This window comes from Tasmannia lanceolata, unplaced genomic scaffold (genome assembly GCF_043159265.1).
Source record: "Tasmannia lanceolata isolate RefF3 unplaced genomic scaffold, GAP_Taslan_0.1 ptg000023l, whole genome shotgun sequence".
In the NCBI taxonomy this organism is placed as follows: domain Eukaryota; kingdom Viridiplantae; phylum Streptophyta; class Magnoliopsida; order Canellales; family Winteraceae; genus Tasmannia; species Tasmannia lanceolata.
In genome coordinates this window covers 33,352,499-33,375,395 of record NW_027518700.1, presented here as the reverse complement: position 1 = coordinate 33,375,395, position 22,897 = coordinate 33,352,499, and the positions used below count along the sequence as shown (strand labels likewise).

The window sequence follows — 22,897 nt, the reverse complement described above, 5'->3', positions numbered from 1 at the left end:
GTGCAATGGATAACCAGAAATATATATGGGTTCGTGCCTGGTTACGAATGGGGAAGGTCTGAGAGCACCCCCAATTCGCCCGAGTGCAAGCACTTGGTCTCTTATGCCATTTTCATTAATTCCAAAGAAGTTTGAGTAAAAATCATGTGAAATGGGAACAATCCTCAGGAATCGTCTACCTAAGCATGCATTTCCTGAGAATGGAGAAATAAACACGTAAAATGAAATGAAAAATGTGTCACCTAAGCAAAGCTAGGTTATGAGTGACATGCCTAATGGGTGTCTAAGTTTCTGGTGGACACGCACATGCAAGCTACAACCAAAGGTATAGTATCAGTACAAGAAAGTAAGAAAACATATCAAAACATGAGACACAAATCTATGCTATGTATGACGGGACAAGACAAGTCCTAACTCTAATGCAGGACTGGACTCGGACCAGAATGGCCATCCATCCTAGCTGCACTACGTATCCCGGCCTCGGGAAGAATCGGAGCCCACGTAGTTCGATGCCCTATTCAAAATTATGATGCCTAAGACACCTAGACCTCTAAATAGAAAATTGCAGACAAAATCAAAAGAAAAGGAGAGTCAAAATGCAATAAAATCAACCGGAGCTCGCCGGAATCCGGCAAAATGAAACTGAAGAGATGATCGGCCGGAGCTCAATCGGAACTTGCCGGAGATGTTGAAGATTACCGAGGCAAGGGATGCGATCGGAAGAAGAAGGATTGGCTGGAATCTTACGGATCTGCAGAGGAGGAGGACTGGTGGTGGAGCCGGTGGATTTGCAGAGGAGGAGGATCGGTGGTGGAGGGAACCGGAAAAAGAAGAAAGAGAAGAAGAGGAATCGGGGATTAGGATGGAGAAATGGTAGTGAAGTGTGATCGGAGCTCCGGCACCGTTGCCGGAGATAGTAATCGGAGAAGAGAAAAAAAAAAGGATTTGGGTTTTCTCTCACTCTCTCTCTCTTTATTTTCCACGAGAAGATGAACAGTGCCTTTTGATTTTTCTGATTTTTTTTATATATATAAAAAATATGCTGTTGATAACGGCACTCCACTTATGGATAAGGCGCGCGAACTATTAGCTGCCCCCCGCCCGCTTTGTCTTATTAGACAAAAGGCGAAAATCTCGGCTATTTTTGCAAAAGGACACCCCCTGTGCGGATAATTTGCCCCCCTTCCAGATTTGGACTACGACCACTGCCTCGATCCGTTCACCGATCAAACGTGCTCGGATCTCGATGAAATTTTACGGGGACCTATGGAAGACCCTAACCTAGCTTAGGGTGCAATTTGGGGGCCGAATTCACTGGTTTGATGAGGTTGCGCACAATCGATACGAATTTGGGTCTGGTCAAAATGGGGTGTCTACAGATGCCCCTCTTTGGCAGAGCGTATGTAACACGCGTATGGCAAAGCTGAACAGACGACACATTTTGACTGACCCGAAAGCAAAGTAAATTTTTGGGTTTTCAGTTTTTAAAACGATACTCATAAAGGTAAGACTCAACTAACAATAGGGAGATAGCCTCTTACTGACTCTTAACTCGGCAACTACAACATCTCAAAGAGGTAGTCTCTCCCTAGTACTCATGACTCAACTATCTAAACTAGTTAACAAAAAAAAACGAATGAACGATTGCAAAACACAAACACTTTTTTTTTTTTCTTATCAGGCTAAGCCAAAGTAAACATAACAGCTGCTCAAAGAGCACCAACCAAACAAACAAACAAATCATTTTAATCACTCAAAGAGTTTTCATTTTTTAGAAACCATAATGCAACTCGTCTAAGACAAGCATAAATCCAAACACTCAAAGAGTTTTTCCTTTTTAGAAACCTGCAAAATAGGCCAAAGACCAATGTACTGAAACTCGTCCAAAACAAGTTCAAAACCACACACTCAAAGAGTTTAAAAGTTTTTAAATCACTCGATCAGTCTAAGACTTGACCACTTATTAGGGTACTCGAATATTCGAGCTAAACTCAAACTCCTAATACCCAAGGCGAGACTAAGTCTCAAGCCTAGCGATAGTTATACAGATCATTGCTGAAAATAAATCTGTTTAACTATCCGAGTAACTCTGACTCCTCTCTTTCAAGGTAGCGAATCACTCCGGATCATGCGGTTCTGCTAAACAGTTCCACATAAATCCAAATTCGTATGTCCTGCTAAACAGTCTCATACAAACCTCTTCGCAGATACACATGACTCCTAACACGTTAGGAAGCTGTACATTGCGGAACGATGATTAGGTAAGTCACTACTTGACATCACAATACTAATCATCAGGGTACTAAATACCCGGGAGAAGGAAGAAAAGACCAATCCGTGTAACACAGGATTGGAAATATTTCCCTATTAAAACATTTCAAAAAGACCAAACTGTGTAACACAGGTTCGGTAACTTCCAACTCTATTAAAATCTTTCAAAAAAGACCAAACCGCGTAACGCAAGTTCGGTAATTTCAAACTCTGTTAAAATCTTTAAAAAAAAAAGACCAAACCGCGTAACGCAAGTTCGGTAATTTAAAACTCTGTTAAAATCTTTCAAAAAGACCAAACCGCATAACGCAAGTTCGGTAATTTCCATTTCTGTTAAAAATCTCTTTCAAAAAGACCAAACCGTGTAACACAGGTTCGGTAAATTCCATTTCTATTAAAAATCTCTTTCAAAAAGACCAAACCGTGTAACACAGGTTCAGTAACCTCCATTATCTAAAAACCTCTCAAAAGGGACCAAACCGTGTAACACAAGTTCGGTAATTTCTCTTTGTAAAACTTTTTCAAAAAACAGATTGAAGGAACAATCAGGTAGTGTAACACTAAATCCGATAGTTTCTTATTCTATTAAAATATTCTTCAAAACATTTGAAGAAAAGACCAGATCATATAACACATACTTTGGTAATTTCTATCTTTATCAAGAAAATCTTCAAAACAACAGGAAGTTGAGAAACTCAAAATGACTGAAAGAGAAGATCAACTCTTATTGATTTCATTGATGAACCAGTCATCTCTTCGCAAAGAATAACGAAGATGCATGATTTTGATCAAAGACCGGACTCAAGAAACTTGAAAGAATTTTTGGAGGTCAAACCTTTTTCAAAGACGCAAAGCATTCTACTGAAATTTAAAAATCATTGGAGTAAATTCTAAACTCCTCTGGGATAAAGATTTTTCTAGGAAATTTAACTCCAAAGGAGAACAACCCGACTAAAAAGCTCACTACAAATAGTGTTCGAACTTCTCTAGTCTCTATTTTATAAAGATATTTATCTCAAATATCAATGATTACTTGACATCTTTTATGACGTAAGTTATAAAAGATGCCCCTAGTATGACTACTTCCATGACAAAATTCATTAGAGAGCAACAAAAAGGGAATGGGCCAAAGGCTTTTATTACTGAAAATTTGAGATTACAACAAATTTTTCTGATAAACACCTGGGTTTACAAGGTTTTTCATAGGTACAATAAACTTGCTACGCTCAAAATTTTCTCATCTCTGCCATCTGCTGATATCGAAACTGAGCTGAAAGCTTGTTGACATCTGAACACTGCTCTGCTTTACATTATCCACAGGAACCACAAATTCTCTGCCTTTTTGAGCCTCTGAGTCTTTATCACCCCGGCTTTGGGAGGAATACTGACTAAACAGGACTCTGGAAAGTGACTTTGACTTGACAACAGACTGACTTTGATAGACAATGACCAAAGACTTAGGCGAGTTTTAAACAAGACTCCAAAAGGGACTGAATCTGCTTCTTAAACTGATAAACATTTTAAAATGGTTAAAGGTCTACCACTCTTAGAGTCTTTTAAATACCATGTTTTAAGATGTTTCAAACTCTTTTCAAGATCTCCATCATGGTTATTATCCCTTCAGATTGTTTAGTTTCAATTTCCTGACTCAAAGAGTAGCAAAAGAAGCTCTGATGGCACTTACTCAGACATTAAAGAAGAATCAAAGAAAAAAATAGAAGTTCAACCGGCTTTCAGAAAGCTCCGTCCTTCGTGAAGTCTTACCATGACCAAATCGCCCTTTTGGGTTTTCGATTTAGCGGACCGCGTGCCTTAATTTTTGCCTGGACTGTCTGCCCTTGCAGATTTTCCATCCAGCAGGCCCAATGCCCTGATTTTTGCCTAAACTGCCCTTTCGGGTTTTCAGCTTAGCGGGTCTAAGACTCCATCATTTTTTTATTTTTTATTTTTTTTCTGTTTCTCTACAAACCTGGGCCTAAATACACCATAAGGACTTTCAGGTAGGCTTAGGTTCAAAAAGGCTAAACCCTAATGTATTTGCATGTTACTGGACCGAATCTGGACCCTCCAGACTTCCTACGTATCCCTGAAGAAATGGGAATCAGATCCGCGTAGTTCGCCCCATTTGGCTTTGCAAAAGACGTGACCGAACCCGAATTAATCAAGCTACCTACGTACCCTTAAAAAGGGATCAGGTCACAACGTAGTTCAAACCACTTTCTTTTCTTTTCTTTTTTTTTATATATATAAAAAAAATGCCCCTAGTTTGGGTTCATCAAAGAAACAAATTGTTTTATAGGCCCAAAGGGTTTGCAAAATGGTTTAAAACATTTAGGCTGTTGACTTAAAGCTCAGGTCGATCAAAGACGGCCTCCTGGTGTACTTAAGCATAATACTTTTTTAACTGATCCAGGTTTGTAGGTTCATTTAATTTTTCTCCATTTTCATTGAGGAGTCTTACGGCTTTTCCAGGCAAGACTTCATCAACGATGTAAGGACCAGACCAGTTTGGCCTGAATTTACCTCGAGGATCAAATACCGGTGCCCTGTAGGACTTCAAAACTAGATCTCCGGGCTTCAAATCTCGAACACGAACTTTCTTATTAAAAGCTCTCTCGATTCGCCTCTGATATCCTTGAATATGGTACAAGGCTCTTAACCTCCTCTCGTCTATCATATGCAGCTCATCATGCCTGGCTCTAGCCCAATCAGACTCTGGCAAGTCAGCTTCCATCATCACTCTCAAAGAGGGAATCCTTACCTCAACGGGGAGGACTGCCTCCATTCCGTACACCAAAGAATATGGAGTTACACCTGTTGAAGATCTGATCGATGTCCGATAAGCCCACAAGGCATATGGAAGCTTATTCGACCAGTCTTTATAAGTCTCAGTCATCTTGCTAATAATGACTTTAACATTCTTATTTGCCGCCTCTACAGCTCCGTTTGTTTGAGGTCTGTAAGGAGATGACTTGTGATGTCTTATTTTAAATTCTTCACACAGGTGTAACACCTCTTTCTTGAAATGCGACCCATTATCTGAAATCAGCTCATGAGGCACTCCATATCTGCAAATAATATTGGCACGAATGAACTTCGCAACTGTATTCGACGTTATGGAAGCATACGAAGCGGCTTCAATCCATTTCGTAAAATAATCAATGGCGACCAGAATATACTCATGCCCGCTCGAAGATTTCGGATAAACCTTCCCAATTATATCAATTCCCCAGACTGAAAATGGCCATGGAGAAGTCATAGAGTGCAACTCCGAAGGAGGAACATGAATAAGATTTGCATAGACTTGACACTTATGGCATTTCTTCACAAATGCGAAGCAATCTGCTTCCATTGTGGGCCAATAGAATCCAAGCCTCAAAATCTTTCTAGACAACATCTTTCCATTCATATGAGGTCCACAAACTCCCTCATGGGTCTGCTCAATAAGCTCTGCGGCTTTGTCTTCATCAACACAGAGAAGCTGTATGCCATCAAATGACCTTCTGTACAGCTCTTCACCACAAATAACGAAATTGGCAGCCAACTTCTGAAGAGTCTTCTTCTCTTTACTTGAAGCTTCTGAAGGATGCCCTTTACCAGCAATAAAATTCTTGATATCTATATACCATGGCTTCCCATCTGGACACCTGGCTAAAATCTCTATTGCATTCACATGCGAAGGGGCCCACTGAAGTTTAACAACTAGCGGCTGAACCTCCATTGATATAGAAATGTCTAACATCGAGGCCAAAGTAGCCAAAGCGTCAGCAAAATGATTTCTGGTCCTTGATAAGTGAGTGAACGTAATGTTCTTGAACTTTCTGACCAAAGATTCCAAATAAGTGTTATAAGGGATCAATTTATCTTCTCGAGTTTTCCATTGTCCATTAATCTGGCAAATGATCAAGATAGAATCCCCAAACACATCAATATCTTGAATCTCCAAAGCTAAGGCTGCCTCTAACCCGGCGATGCAAGCTTCATACTCGGCCATATTGTTCGTGCACTCAAATTGCAGCTTGATAGAAACAGGAATATACTCCTTTCGAGGGGATATAAGCACAGCTCCTACTCCTTGTCCTCGACTGTTTACAGCTCCATCAAAGTACATAAGCCACTTAGTACCCGAAGCTTCTTCTTCAATATCCATGATTTCTTCGTCAGGGAATTCTGCCTTCAGAAAAGCATTCTCTTCAACGGGTGCATCAGCCAACTGTTCAGCAACAACACGCCCTTTAATTGATTTCTGAGTGACATAGGTGATGTCAAACTCAGACAATAACAACAACCACCTAGCGGTTCTTCCTGTAAGGGCTGGCTTCTCAAACAAATATTTTAACGGATCCATCCGTGAAAGCAAAAAGATCTTGCTCGAAAGCAAATAATGTCTAAGCCTCTGGGTAGCCCAAACTAATGCTAGACATGTCTTTTCTAAAACTGTGTACTTTAACTCGTACTCCAGCATCTTCTTACTGATATAGTAAATGGGCTTCTCCCTTTTAGACTCTGAATCTTGTTGAGCAAGCATGCAACCCATCGCTGTATCTGTGATAGACAAGTACAACAATAACGGCTGACCCGGAATGACAGGTGATAGAACAGGTGGCAAGGATAGACACTGCTTAACCTTTTCAAAAGCCTCCTGACACTCTTCATTCCATTTCTTCGACGAATTCTTCTTCAAAAGCTTGAAAATGGGTTCACACGTCATCGTCAAATGAGATATGAACCGTCTCAGATATTGAACTTTACCAAGGAAACCTCGGATCTGCCTTTCTGTCTTCGGCGGCTGCATTTCTTGAATTGCCTTAATCTTTTGCGGGTCTACTTCGATCCCTCTTTCACTGACCATAAACCCTAAGAGCTTTCCTGATGTAACACCAAAGACGCACTTATTCGGATTTAGGCGAAGCTGATACTTCCTGATTCGCTCAAAGAACTTTCTCAGGGCAACAGTGTGCTCAGGTCGAGTCTTGCCTTTTACAATCATGTCATCGACATATACCTCGACCTCTTTATGGATCATATCATGTAAAAGAGTTGTAGCAGCCCTCTGATATGTAGCACCAGCATTTTTCAGACCAAACGGCATCACCCTGTAGCAGTAAGTACCCCACTGAGTAATGAATGCTGTCTTCATCATGTCCTCTGGCGCCATCTTAATTTGATTGTAGCCTGAGAATCCATCCATAAAAGATAGAAGAGCATGACCAGCTGTATTATCAACTAGGAGATCAATGTTTGGAAGAGGGAAGTCATCTTTAGGACTTGCCTTGTTCAAGTCTCGAAAATCGACACACATTCGAACTTTTCCGTCCTTTTTGGGCACCGGTACGATGTTTGCAAGCCATTCTGGGTATTCAACCACTTGAATGAATTTTACTTCTAACAGTTTCTTTACTTCTTCATAAACCTTCAACTCCCATTCAGTTTTGAGTTTTCGGAGTTTTTGCTTCTTTGGCTTAATACCAGGGATTAAGGGTAAGCGATGCTGAACAATTTCTTCACTTAATCCTGGCATGTCATCATATGACCAAGCAAAAACTTCCTTGAACTCTTTGAGCAAGGTGATTAATTCCTCACGTTCTTCAGGAGATAAAATTTTGCCAATTCGAATCTCCCGAATCAAGGTTTCATCACCTATATTCACAGTTTCAATTTCCTCTTCGAGTGGTTTTGCTCGGCGACTCTCATCCTGTTGAATCATGTATTTGATTTCAGGAGGAGTGTCGTCGGCATCCTCATCAGAGGGGGAGTCTTGATTGTTATTATTAAGTTTATCAGATTCTGAAGCAGAAACATTAGAAGTAAAAGTAGAGGCAGGAATGTACACAGAAGAAGAATGCTGTATTTCATTAAATGTTGAATCAAGTACATCGAATGAAGAATTACCCACATCGGGCTTTACAATGGACTCTTGAAACAAATTTACAGACTCAACGTATAGATTGACATTTGTGTCAATTAACTCTGAACTATGCATTAAAAGAATATCTGACTCAGCATCTGATTCAACCTCATTAGAAGAAGGAGAATCAACATCGACCTCGGAAGACTCGACCTTTATAGTACCTGCATCAAAAGAATCGTTAGAATAAACAGACTCTGAATCAGACTTAAAGACTGACATGGACTTACGGACAACCGACTTTTTTGAAGGGACACGACTGTTTAAGTAAGTAACCTGAGGTATGACCTGAAAGGTCCAGTTAGTCAACGGTTCCTCTGCCGGGGTGATTAAGTGAGTAGGATTCAGAATCACAGCCCTCTGATCAATCACAGCAATAATCTGCGAATCTTCAAGGAACATTGAATTCAGCAGGCTCGGCTCTATATGCTCTGCCCAATCAGCTTCTGACTCAGCTTCTGTCTGCACACCGATCTGCTTGTCCTCTAACTGCAAATCGAAGAAAATTTCAAAACCTGGCAACCTCTGTCCTGAATTCTCATCCAACCAAGTTTCGGCAAAACCACAGAAAGGGACATCAGCACCCTCTTGCCTAAACCGGCCATTCATTGTCAAATTAATTGGCGCCATTGGTAATTCTAACCCTTTTCGGCGACATTCAGCCCATTTCCGCATCAGCTGCTTCATCTCTTTAACCTCTTTCTTTGAGGGCTTGTACCCTAGCCCAAATAGACCGTTGAATGATTCAAACTCAGGGAACTCAGTCAAACCCTGATGATATTTACCCAGTCCTGCACCTGGCATGTATCCCTGTCGGCGAACCATCCGAACAACATTCGAGTTTGTGCTGGTTAGGAAACAAATTTCCTCATTCATAGCCTCCTTGAAGGTGATGACAGCCACCTCTAGTGAAAATCCAGTTAAACTAACATCCTCAGACTTCTCCATTGTCAGGTCCTGAGTAATCAGTCCTACTTCAAGGTCCGGGTCTCCCTTTACAGTCACCACTCCGTTTTTACGAAGAAATTTCAGTTTTTGGTGAAGAGAGGATGGAACAACCCCGAACTTGTGCAACCAAGGGCGCCCAAGTAACAGCAAAAATGAGGCTTTGATGTCCAGGACCTGGAATTCTATTTCGAAGTCTTCTCCTCCGATTTGTATCTCAGTGACCAGAGTTCCGATCACATCTCGGCGAGTACCATCGTACGCCAGAATACCCTGTTCAGATGGGATGAAATCTGCGGGACCAAATCCAAGAGTCGTTGCAGTACTCAACGGGCAAACATTCAAAGCAGAGCCGTTGTCAACCAACACCTCTGGTACTCTCTTCTTGTTGCAAACTACTGTGATTTTCAAAGATTTGGTGTGGTCTCGGCCCTCAGAAGGCAAATCATCATCAGTAAAAGACAAGGTCTTAGATACCCTTGTCATGGCAACCAAGCTCACCAATTCATCAGGAGTAGTGTCAACTGAAATCTGTGCTGAATTAAGCTCTTGAAGGACTAATTTTCTGTGCTTGGACGAGGCCATGAGTAAACCCCATACGGAAATATTGGCCTGAGTCTTTTTCAGCTGTTTCAACAAGCTCTCTTCTTCCTCATCTACACTGACCTTGTTCTGCCTCGGATTCTCCGCATTTCGCGCAACTTCTGCAGGATTTTCTACACATAATTCTTGGGGCTTGAATACACGCCCGCCACGGGTCATGTGACGCATCTCGTCACAATGGTTATCCAACAACAATAACTCATCTTCTTCAAAATCTTCAGCCCTTAAGACATAAGGGGCTGCCCTTGCATTTCTAACACCGTCAATCTGAAATGTACCCATCTGAGATGAAGACGATTCAGCCAATTCATCATCGTCAAATGAAATTACATAAGGCTTCCTCCTTTCTAATGTTTCCAGCTCCCCATCATCAAACGTCATGACATAGGCTTTTTCTGGGGTAATGGTACAAATGAGAGTTGAAGGATCAAGCGAAGGCTCATCAGTAAAGATGGCATTGGTAGTAGAAGGAGGCATGGCATGATGGTTGGGAAGTGGGTTCTGAGTGACGTTTGGTCTCTCCACTGCCAATTCATTTTTGTCAATCATATTTTGAATGGCATGCTTCAAGGCCAAACAATTCTCAGTCAAATGCCCTGGACCTCTATGATATTCACAATATTGGTCCATCTTCCAGAATGTGGGTAAGGGATTGGGTGGAGGTTTGATATCCGGGAGCCGGATCTTCCTATCTTTCATGAGCCTCTTGAATATCATTATTATGGGATATGGAAGAGGATCAAATTTCCTGTCAAATGTACCTCTCCTGGGTGCTCTGGCAGCTTCTGTAACAACCTTGGCCACAGGCCTGGTATAACTGACAGCATGAACTTCCTTGGGCTGGACCATAGGTCTTTTCCCTTCTCGAATCTCTGTAGAAACTTTTGCTCTCAGACCCTTTGCTATGGCATCTTCCGTCTGAGTACCAGTCTTGATCAGATGATCAAAACTCGGATAATGCTGAGGAGCAAGAAAATGAAAGTACTGAGGAGACAAACTTTTCAGAACCAGCTTTATCTGTTCTGTTTCAGACATTCTCTGGCTCAGCTGAGCAGATTTGCGTCTCCAACGCCTGATAAAGAAAGTAAAGGTCTCTTGAGGACCTTGCTTCAACTGCTTTAGGTCCCTCTTTGTGACCTCTATGCCTTCTTCCATCGAGAATTGTTCTATCAATTTCTCAGAAATGTCTTCTAAAGTTCTCACTTCTTCGGGCTTCAACCTCAAGAACCATTTCTTAGCGATTCCTGTCAGAGAGATCGGAAACAACTGCGCCATCTGCTCACGGCTCAGACCGTATTGCTGGGACAAAATGATAAACCACCTCATGTGGTTACGCGGACACCCGGTTCCGTCATATTTATCATAATCAGGAGCTTTGAAGTTGGGCGGCAGAGATACTGTTGAAGACAGTATTAATTCGGAGACATCAAATTTCTTTGGCCCCTGCACCTTCATTTGCTCCATGTCATGAGCCATCTTACTGAATTTCTCAGACATCTCTTTTTCAAATTTTTCAAATTTTTCTTTTTCTCTATCAACCCCCGGAGCGCAATACTCTGCAGCATATTGGGCGTCATCTATATCAGCCTCAAAGGGCGAGATATCAGGCCTACGCGCTTCCGGAGATGCAGCGCGAGTATTCTGAAGTACCGGTCTAGAGGTGGAAGTCTTATCACTTATCTGGGTCTTCATACATGCCATCTCCTCTTTCATCCCCGCCATGTCTCGGGTGAGATTCTTCATCATCTCTTGCATACTGAGCAGAAGGTCAGTCGAGTCAGTCATCTGGTTCACTTCAAAGGAACCGGAAGACTCTGGTGAAGGAGGTAAATGTACTGCGGATGACACAGGAGAATCAAAGTGACGAACAAGTCTAGACACTGAAGTAGGTCTAGACCAGGCAGGTTTAGCTTGGGAGTCCTTTTTGGGAGCGATGGTTGCTATCTTTCAGAATCCTGATTGGAAGTTAACAAACTAGATTAAATGATTGACAAATGAAATAAGATAGTTTGCACCAATAGAGAGAAAAGAAAAACAAACATCCTTTGTATTGATTATATTGACAGGTTACAACACCAGCGATTGGTTACATGAAAAAAATGATGAAACCCTGAATTGCCAGCTGTCTATAACATGTATCAAGTAAAATTTCTTTCTTTAAATTTTCATCTATAATGAAATCAGATTTACAATTTTTGACTCTGATTATATTCAAGTAAAACAAATGAAAACAATAAAAGAAATGACAATCTCGATCCAAAGATCCTTATGGTTCACCAATTCGAGCTCTTCGGAATGCAGGCTCTCCAAATACTCCTCCCTTTCGGAGCTTAAACATGAAAGCGGATCTCCTCTCCGCGATTTTGTTTCTCCAAGCAGCTACTATGGATGCAATGAGGTCAGGAGTAAGGTCTTCACAACAAGGTAGTGTAATGACCTTAGGAGGACACAAAATTCATGATGTGCAGTGTGTGAATCCTTTGTTTTAATTACGCACCTACCTGGTGCCCCTGGATTCTAACGATAGAGTTCCCATTTAAAATGATTTTAGCTCAAATTTCTCCAAAGTTAATAAAAATGGCATTTTTAAAGAGTTAGGCAATGTTTCAAGAACTCCCCAGCAGAGTCGCCAGCCTGTGGACCCCGATCCTGAGAGGACGAGTGCGGCGAGGGACGCGAGGTCCCCACAGCAATCCTCTAAGATCTCCACAATGTGAAGGAGAGCTCTGCCAAGGAACTCTCGAAACGGATGCCACCCTCACAGCATAGCACGAGTGGCGATACAAAACGAATGAGATACATCCTGATCAGGAGCCAGGGCTCGAAACCGAGATGTACCTAAAAAGAACTCAGAGTCGCCATCCATGGATAGGCCATGGAACCCTAAAATCAAATCCTCTGTGCAATGGATAACCAGAAATATATATGGGTTCGTGCCTGGTTACGAATGGGGAAGGTCTGAGAGCACCCCCAATTCGCCCGAGTGCAAGCACTTGGTCTCTTATGCCATTTTCATTAATTCCAAAGAAGTTTGAGTAAAAATCATGTGAAATGGGAACAATCCTCAGGAATCGTCTACCTAAGCATGCATTTCCTGAGAATGGAGAAATAAACACGTAAAATGAAATGAAAAATGTGTCACCTAAGCAAAGCTAGGTTATGAGTGACATGCCTAATGGGTGTCTAAGTTTCTGGTGGACACGCACATGCAAGCTACAACCAAAGGTATAGTATCAGTACAAGAAAGTAAGAAAACATATCAAAACATGAGACACAAATCTATGCTATGTATGATGGGACAAGACAAGTCCTAACTCTAATGCAGGACTGGACTCGGACCAGAATGGCCATCCATCCTAGCTGCACTACGTATCCCGGCCTCGGGAAGAATCGGAGCCCACGTAGTTCGATGCCCTATTCAAAATTATGATGCCTAAGACACCTAGACCTCTATCCTAGACTCGATCTAAAAGACCGGACTAGTTATTAAAGCTTCTTGAACTATTATTTAAATTCCAATGAATGGTGGATTTTAGGACATCCTATATGCCCTAACTAAATGCAGATTGATTAGCCTTAAGCTAATGCAGGTGGTTCCTACAATCCTATGTGTAACTAGGCCGTGCAACCTAATGAAAACCACGGGATGACTATATGCCTAGTCTAGCCATCGGTTCGACTAAATGTCTAACCGATTGACTCGAGGCCTCCTAACTCTAGGGACACTCACACGACAGGACATACCATATCAATACAAATCAAGACAAACTCCTAACTCTAGAACACTACCTAAACAGCTAGGACATACTCCTAACTCTAGAGGAAGATCTTTTTGAAAATGGTTTGAATATTTTTGTAACTTTGAAAGATTTAAAATTTTTATTTTTAAAGGTTTGGCTGGACTTGGGATGTGGATCCCAAGCTGCACTACGTACCTCGTGGAAGAGGATCAAGCCAACGTAGTTCGAAACGAACTCTCTACCTATCAAACACTTACGGCAAATCAACTATGCTCTAATAATACTATTATAAGAGCAAATGAGTCAAAGACTCTCTAATGACAGTAACTGGAGAATAAATGAGTCAAAGACTCTCTAATAAAAGCGACTAAAGGATAAACGAGTCAAAGACTCTCTAATAAGAGCAACTGATAACACTGAAATGAGATAACGAAGTCAAAGACTCTCTAATAATACTGCAAATAAAACAGATGAGTCAAAGACTCTCTAAAAACGGAAACACGAGTCAAAGACTCCAATGACACCAACTAAAAGATAAATGAGTCAAAGACTCTCTAAAGGAAAAGAAACACGAGTCAAAGACTCCACTAAAACCAACTAAAGGATTAATGAGTCAAAGACTCTCTAAAAGAGATGAAAACACGAGTCAAAGACTCCACTAACACCAACTAAAGGATATATGAGTCAAAGACTCTCTAAAGGAAAAGAAACAGGAGTCAAAGACTCCACTAACACCAACTAAAGGATAAATGAGTCAAAGACTCTCTAAAAGAGATGAAAACACGAGTCAAAGACTCCACTAACACCAACTAAAGACAGATGAGTCAAAAGACTCTCGAATCAGATGGAAACACGATCGAATCAGATGATAGAAGATTGAAAATCTGTGATCAAGATGAGATGAGATAGCATAAGATTGCTTTCAACGGATGGATCATGAATGACTAATCCTATGAGATCTTTGAAAATGAATGGGATTTACATCCTAACCCCAAAGGAAAAGTTTTTTAATCTTCGCACATTTTATCAGTGTTACCTGAAGGCATCAACCCTAACCCTAATCTAGCGGAGTGGAGAGAGGATCTCGACTCATGACTTTGTTTGTGTACCTAGGACCGATCGTAGCCATTGGAAGATGGACTACGGCCTAATCTAGACACAAATGGGTAGGATATCCTAAACTAGGCTCACACACGTGATGCACATGTGTTCGTATACTACATGCATGTGTGGGTTAATCTAGGGGTAAGGCCAAGAGTTCCCTTAGCGCGAATCCGTGTTCGATATACTGTACCAGTATCCGGCGTATCAGTACGTGAACAAGAGATCCGTTTACGTACCATAAAGGTACTAGGCTAAGGGTGGAATGCTTCTCTAGCACAGAGGCACCAGGTGATGAAATCCCAGTCAACCATGCTAGATAACACTCCGGGTTCCTAAAATGGGACGTGTGTGCATGTGTGTGGACCCCGATCCGAAGATAGGCGGCGAGAGAGAACGGGTCCCAAACACCATCCGGATCATCCACGTGTGAAGGAGAGCTCTACCAAGGAACTCTCAAAACGGATGCCACCCTCATAGCATAGCACGAGTGGCGATATAAAAGAAAGAGGATTTGATTTTAGGGTTCCATGGCATATCCATGGATGGCGACTCTGAGTTTATTTCAGGTATGTCTCGGTTTCGAACCTCGGTTCCGGATCGAGACATATCTCTTTCTTTTATATCGCCACTCGTGCTATGCTATGAGGGTGGCATCCGTTTTGAGAGTTCCTTGGTAGAGCTCTCCTTCACACGTGGATGATCCGGATGGTGTTTGGGACCCGTTCTCTCTCGCCGCCTATCTTCGGATCGGGGTCCACACACATGCACACACGTCCCATTTTAGGAACCCGGAGTGTTATCTAGCATGGTTGACTGGGATTTCATCACCTGGTGCCTCTGTGCTAGAGAAGCATTCCACCCTTAGCCTAGTACCTTTATGGTACGTAAACGGATCTCTTGTTCACGTACTGATACGCCGGATACTGGTACAGTATATCGAACACGGATTCGCGCTAAGGGAACTCTTGGCCTTACCCCTAGATTAACCCACACATGCATGTAGTATACGAACACATGTGCATCACGTGTGTGAGCCTAGTTTAGGATATCCTACCCATTTGTGTCTAGATTAGGCCGTAGTCCATCTTCCAATGGCTACGATCGGTCCTAGGTACACAAACAAAGTCATGAGTCGAGATCCTCTCTCCACTCCGCTAGATTAGGGTTAGGGTTGATGCCTTCAGGTAACACTGATAAAATGTGCGAAGATTAAAAAACTTTTCCTTTGGGGTTAGGATGTAAATCCCATTCATTTTCAAAGATCTCATAGGATTAGTCATTCATGATCCATCCGTTGAAAGCAATCTTATGCTATCTCATCTCATCTTGATCACAGATTTTCAATCTTCTATCATCTGATTCGATCGTGTTTCCATCTGATTCGAGAGTCTTTTGACTCATCTGTCTTTAGTTGGTGTTAGTGGAGTCTTTGACTCGTGTTTTCATCTCTTTTAGAGAGTCTTTGACTCATTTATCCTTTAGTTGGTGTTAGTGGAGTCTTTGACTCCTGTTTCTTTTCCTTTAGAGAGTCTTTGACTCATATATCCTTTAGTTGGTGTTAGTGGAGTCTTTGACTCGTGTTTTCATCTCTTTTAGAGAGTCTTTGACTCATTAATCCTTTAGTTGGTTTTAGTGGAGTCTTTGACTCGTGTTTCTTTTCCTTTAGAGAGTCTTTGACTCATTTATCTTTTAGTTGGTGTCATTGGAGTCTTTGACTCGTGTTTCCGTTTTTAGAGAGTCTTTGACTCATCTGTTTTATTTGCAGTATTATTAGAGAGTCTTTGACTTCGTTATCTCATTTCAGTGTTATCAGTTGCTCTTATTAGAGAGTCTTTGACTCGTTTATCCTTTAGTCGCTTTTATTAGAGAGTCTTTGACTCATTTATTCTCCAGTTACTGTCATTAGAGAGTCTTTGACTCATTTGCTCTTATAATAGTATTATTAGAGCATAGTTGATTTGCCGTAAGTGTTTGATAGGTAGAGAGTTCGTTTCGAACTACGTTGGCTTGATCCTCTTCCACGAGGTACGTAGTGCAGCTTGGGATCCACATCCCAAGTCCAGCCAAACCTTTAAAAATAAAAATTTTAAATCTTTCAAAGTTACAAAAATATTCAAACCATTTTCAAAAAGATCTTCCTCTAGAGTTAGGAGTATGTCCTAGCTGTTTAGGTAGTGTTCTAGAGTTAGGAGTTTGTCTTGATTTGTATTGATATGGTATGTCCTGTCGTGTGAGTGTCCCTAGAGTTAGGAGGCCTCGAGTCAATCGGTTAGACATTTAGTCGAACCGATGGCTAGACTAGGCATATAGTCATCCCGTGGTTTTCATTAGGTTGCACGGCCTAGTTACACATAGGATTGTAGGAACCACCTGCATTAGCTTAAGGCTAATCAATCTGCATTTAGTTAGGGCATATAGGATGTCCTAAAATCCACCATTCATTGGAATTTAAATAATAGTTCAAGAAGCTTTAATAACTAGTCCGGTCTTTTAGATCGAGTCTAGGATAGAGGTCTAGGTGTCTTAGGCATCATAATTTTGAATAGGGCATCGAACTACGTGGGCTCCGATTCTTCCCGAGGCCGGGATACGTAGTGCAGCTAGGATGGATGGCCATTCTGGTCCGAGTCCAGTCCTGCATTAGAGTTAGGACTTGTCTTGTCCCGTCATACATAGCATAGATTTGTGTCTCATGTTTTGATATGTTTTCTTACTTTCTTGTACTGATACTATACCTTTGGTTGTAGCTTGCATGTGCGTGTCCACCAGAAACTTAGACACCCATTAGGCATGTCACTCATAACCTAGCTTTGCTTAGGTGACACATTTTTCATTTCATTTTACGTGTTTATTTCTCCATTCTCAGGAAATGCATGCTTAGGTAGACGATTCCTGAGGATTGTTCCCATTTCACATGATTTTTACTCAAACTTCTTTGGAATTAATGAAAATGGCATAAGAGACCAAGTGCTTGCACTCGGGCGAATTGGGGGTGCTCTCAGACCTTCCCCATTCGTAACCAGGCACGAACCCATATATATTTCTGGTTATCCATTGCACAGAGGATTTGATTTTAGGGTTCCATGGCCTATCCATGGATGGCGACTCTGAGTTCTTTTTAGGTACATCTCGGTTTCGAGCCCTGGCTCCTGATCAGGATGTATCTCATTCGTTTTGTATCGCCACTCGTGCTATGCTGTGAGGGTGGCATCCGTTTCGAGAGTTCCTTGGCAGAGCTCTCCTTCACATTGTGGAGATCTTAGAGGATTGCTGTGGGGACCTCGCGTCCCTCGCCGCACTCGTCCTCTCAGGATCGGGGTCCACAGGCATCTATTCTTAGCAAATAGAAACCAGAGAAGCTTGAACATACTCTTTGAGTTGAATTCCTTGATCCAATTGTTTCTTTTGGAGTCAGTTTCAGAAACTTTAATCCCCAGCAGAGTCGCCAGCCTGTGGACCCCGATCCTGAGAGGACGAGTGCGGCGAGGGACGCGAGGTCCCCACAGCAATCCTCTAAGATCTCCACAATGTGAAGGAGAGCTCTGCCAAGGAACTCTCGAAACGGATGCCACCCTCACAGCATAGCACGAGTGGCGATACAAAACGAATGAGATACATCCTGATCAGGAGCCAGGGCTCGAAACCGAGATGTACCTAAAAAGAACTCAGAGTCGCCATCCATGGATAGGCCATGGAACCCTAAAATCAAATCCTCTGTGCAATGGATAACCAGAAATATATATGGGTTCGTGCCTGGTTACGAATGGGGAAGGTCTGAGAGCACCCCCAATTCGCCCGAGTGCAAGCACTTGGTCTCTTATGCCATTTTCATTAATTCCAAAGAAGTTTGAGTAAAAATCATGTGAAATGGGAACAATCCTCAGGAATCGTCTACCTAAGCATGCATTTCCTGAGAATGGAGAAATAAACACGTAAAATGAAATGAAAAATGTGTCACCTAAGCAAAGCTAGGTTATGAGTGACATGCCTAATGGGTGTCTAAGTTTCTGGTGGACACGCACATGCAAGCTACAACCAAAGGTATAGTATCAGTACAAGAAAGTAAGAAAACATATCAAAACATGAGACACAAATCTATGCTATGTATGACGGGACAAGACAAGTCCTAACTCTAATGCAGGACTGGACTCGGACCAGAATGGCCATCCATCCTAGCTGCACTACGTATCCCGGCCTCGGGAAGAATCGGAGCCCACGTAGTTCGATGCCCTATTCAAAATTATGATGCCTAAGACACCTAGACCTCTAAATAGAAAATTGCAGACAAAATCAAAAGAAAAGGAGAGTCAAAATGCAATAAAATCAACCGGAGCTCGCCGGAATCCGGCAAAATGAAACTGAAGAGATGATCGGCCGGAGCTCAATCGGAACTTGCCGGAGATGTTGAAGATTACCGAGGCAAGGGATGCGATCGGAAGAAGAAGGATTGGCTGGAATCTTACGGATCTGCAGAGGAGGAGGACTGGTGGTGGAGCCGGTGGATTTGCAGAGGAGGAGGATCGGTGGTGGAGGGAACCGGAAAAAGAAGAAAGAGAAGAAGAGGAATCGGGGATTAGGATGGAGAAATGGTAGTGAAGTGTGATCGGAGCTCCGGCACCGTTGCCGGAGATAGTAATCGGAGAAGAGAAAAAAAAAAGGATTTGGGTTTTCTCTCACTCTCTCTCTCTTTATTTTCCACGAGAAGATGAACAGTGCCTTTTGATTTTTCTGATTTTTTTTATATATATAAAAAATATGCTGTTGATAACGGCACTCCACTTATGGATAAGGCGCGCGAACTATTAGCTGCCCCCCGCCCGCTTTGTCTTATTAGACAAAAGGCGAAAATCTCGGCTATTTTTGCAAAAGGACACCCCCTGTGCGGATAATTTGCCCCCCTTCCAGATTTGGACTACGACCACTGCCTCGATCCGTTCACCGATCAAACGTGCTCGGATCTCGATGAAATTTTACGGGGACCTATGGAAGACCCTAACCTAGCTTAGGGTGCAATTTGGGGGCCGAATTCACTGGTTTGATGAGGTTGCGCACAATCGATACGAATTTGGGTCTGGTCAAAATGGGGTGTCTACAATACCATTTGAGTATCCTTAGCAAACATGTAATTGTAGTCCAAGGGTTGTTTTTCAACTAATCACTTCACAAACCCTTGGTGACTCTGTATTGGACAGCCCTTTAGATTCATACTTTGTATGAGTCTCTAACAAAGAGGGAGCTATATATGTAATATTTGTTCTCTTCTGTCTTATCATATGTTGTTTGATATGTATACTACGTTACATATGATAAGTACACTCATTTAGAGCCTCATTGCTCCATTTGTTTTGTAGTTAGGGCTTGTCTCATGCCTTCATTCTGAGATCATCTCTCATTTATGACAAGTACCCTTAGCCTGAGCCTCAGTGGCACATCCTCTTAAGGCTTTAGACTTATCTTGGATAGACTCATATGTTAATATCTCTGCCAATGATAAGTATCTAGTTCCAGAGTTCAATTTTTTTTTTAAAAATACTCTAGAACTCTCCTTCATAGGATAGTGCTTAAGTTGATCATCTCATTGCCTATGTATCATGTACTTTTGAAGCTAAGTACATCATTCTGCATGATAAGATCCCTTGGCTATGCAACCAATTGTCACATCTATAGCCATTTTGTATTGTCATGCCTGTCTTATAGGTTTTACCAAAGGCCAATGATAAATACTTAGAGGGAGAGCCAAATTATTTAATATTTGTATTTATACGGACCATAATGATATGCTCACAATGTCCATTGCCCCATTAGTTGTGCTTAAAATGAAAATCTTCTAGATCGAATATATAAAAAAAAAATTGCTTGTCTTGCACTATGCTTGTTAAAACTCTATGATAAGCGTTAGGAGTGCTTAACTGTCAAATCTTTAATGTTCGTATGCTTCATAGGATTGTGTTTAGAATGTTTATATTGCTCAACACCCTTTAGTTGTGCTTAAACTGTCTATACTTGCATACCTCAGCAAAAAAAAAGGGGACGGGTGGATATCTTACTTTCCTATGATGGTTCATTCTGATCATGCATTATTCACTTAGAGCACATCATATTCATGATAAGTAGGTAGGGGGAGTGCTTATTGAACATCTTGGCATATTTGTTTGAGCTTTCACTGTTAAAATCTCCCTTTTTACTGCTACTAGAAGGGGAGAATTTTGGAATTGATTAAGCATTCCATAGTCTATATGCATTGTTTACTTTATATTGCCATATTACACTTGTGCATATAGTGAGGATGAGTAATACTTCATTGTTTATAGCATTTTAATGCCTATTTGTCTATTCTTTTAATATCTCCTACCTCCTAATCAATTTGGTTTGCCATCATAAAAAATGGGGAGAATGTTAGCCCAAGGGTTCCCATGGGCTCAACTATTCACCTTTACCTTCTTGTTTTGATGCTAGCAAACCCAAATTGATTAGTTTTTATGGACTAATGTGTTGCTTGGAGTGTTGTGCCTTAAACTGGAACTTCATATGTCATATCGTCATTACACAATACAATACAACACAAGGCTTGAGGGTCAACACGCGCAAAGGAACTGAGAGAGCTTGCACACATCGGAGGCATCATCCTTGGAAGATTTCCAAGCATAAAACTCAGCTTAATGATCCCACAAGCATGCCTTGCACAATGCCAACAGGAGCTTGAAGATGAACAAGTGTTGGGGACTATCTCAACCATTCAAAGTGAAGATGATTGAAGAAGAAGTCACATGTACGAAGCTTTCTCAAGTGCTCACTTCCAAGCCCAAGATCCCAAGGAAAGACCTTTGAAGCCAATACGATTAAGGTGCTAACTAGTTTTACATTTCTAGATTGTATTGGAGATCATTTTCATGTGGTTTTGCATTTCAAAGAGTTTTTCATACCATTTTTAAGACCACCATTGATACCAAATTATATTTCATGAAAAACCATTTTCAAAGGTCCTAAACATTCTTAAAACAAAAGGCCATAACCAAAGGAATCAAATCTCAAGTGCTGAGTTAAGTTGAAAAGTGAATGACATCAAAATTGGCACTTGCATAGTGGACAACAACTTATTTCCACTTTAATTTATCCAAAATATTTTTAAATATTTTTGAACAGATAGATCTCATCATTTCCATTCAAATCAAGTATAAGAGCGTCAAAATCCGATAAGAAACGAGTGAGATATGAATTTTATAAGATCGTGGCAAAAAACTGTTTTTTGCAGCGGCGGTCGACCTCGGCACCTCGGTCGATTGGGGAACTAAAATTGCCATTTTTTTAAAATTCCAGCAGCCCTGTTTTTTGCAGTGGCGGCCGACCTCGGCACCCTGGTCGATCGGGGAACTAAAATTGCCATTTTTAAAAAATTCCAGCAGTCCTCCCGCGGGCAATCACCCTACCCTGGTCGACCGGCACTGCGGGAGAAACTAGTCGTTGGGGCTTAATCGCTAGTTCCATTTTTGACCCGTTTTTGTTTTTTTCTTGCCCAAACTACCCCTAAACGGTCATGAATCATTGTGGGTAATAAATACATTGTTTCTTCATGGATTAAGAGACTTTTGGACTTATTGAAAACCTCATTTAAGCTTTAACCTTCAAATCCATTAATTTCTTCAAAGAGCTTTGAACTTGCATATTTCATTTTGAAGAAGATCTCCATAGGGCTTTTCATTTGTGTAATCTTTTGGAGGGATTGTGAGCTTCAATCTTTGTAAAATCAGCCTATTAAGAAGCTTTGAGAATTCTTCATTGTATTGAGGGTCTTCGATTCGGCCCGCTAAGAAAGGTGAATCAAGATTGTGAAGAGGGGTTTACGCTTCGGCCTTTGAAAAAGGAGAAGCTTGATTGTAATCGAGGGTCTACGATTCGGCCCATTAACAAAGGTGAATTCGGTCTAAAGAGGGTTTGTTCCCTCGGAGGTAGAGAAGTGATTGTACGGCTTGGAGATTCGGCTATAGTAGAATCTCATTAGTGGAGTACCCAAGGAGACAAACTTAGAAAAGTGGAGTAGGACTTGTTGATAGATCGAACCACTATAAATCTTTGTGTCTTGATTGTGTGGTATTTCTCTCTACCTCCTTTATTGCTTCTTAATTTTTGTTAGGTGATTGATAATATCACTTTCTTCATTTTCCACCAAGCACATTTGAACAAGGGTTAGAGTAATCTAGGATTAATCTTATACACCCTTTTATATTTAGAGCAAAAGTTTTAAATCACCAAATTCACCCCCCTCTTGGGTTGCACCTTTGGGATTTCAAGTAGCTTGTTTGTTTTTTGTGGTCAAATTTTCTGTTTC

General features: G+C 41.4%; 1 protein-coding gene across 2 annotated transcripts; it reads right to left on the bottom strand.

The window, feature by feature from the left end:
* Positions 1-8,008: 8,008 nt before the first annotated feature.
* On the bottom strand, positions 8,009-8,975 carry LOC143855701 (uncharacterized). 2 transcript variants are annotated; one of them, XR_013238064.1, is made up of 2 exons: positions 8,468-8,975; positions 8,009-8,343 (listed from the first exon to the last, which is right to left on the bottom strand). XR_013238064.1 is itself a non-coding variant. In XM_077365777.1 (2 exons), exons 1-2 carry the CDS (start codon positions 8,864-8,866, stop codon positions 8,335-8,337), a joined length of 420 nt encoding a protein of 139 aa, XP_077221892.1. In that variant the 5' UTR covers positions 8,867-8,975; the 3' UTR covers positions 8,009-8,334. The 2 variants fall into 2 exon arrangements, 1 of the variants encoding a protein (XP_077221892.1); XM_077365777.1 differs by having other exon boundaries at positions 8,456-8,975.
* Between the last annotated feature and the right edge of the window lie 13,922 nt (positions 8,976-22,897).

What these genes read in the sequence shown, in the direction of transcription:
- LOC143855701 (XM_077365777.1), bottom strand. Translation starts at nt 8,866, where the DNA reads ATGAAGCAGCTGATGCGGAAATGGGCTGAATGTCGCCGAAAAGGGTTA.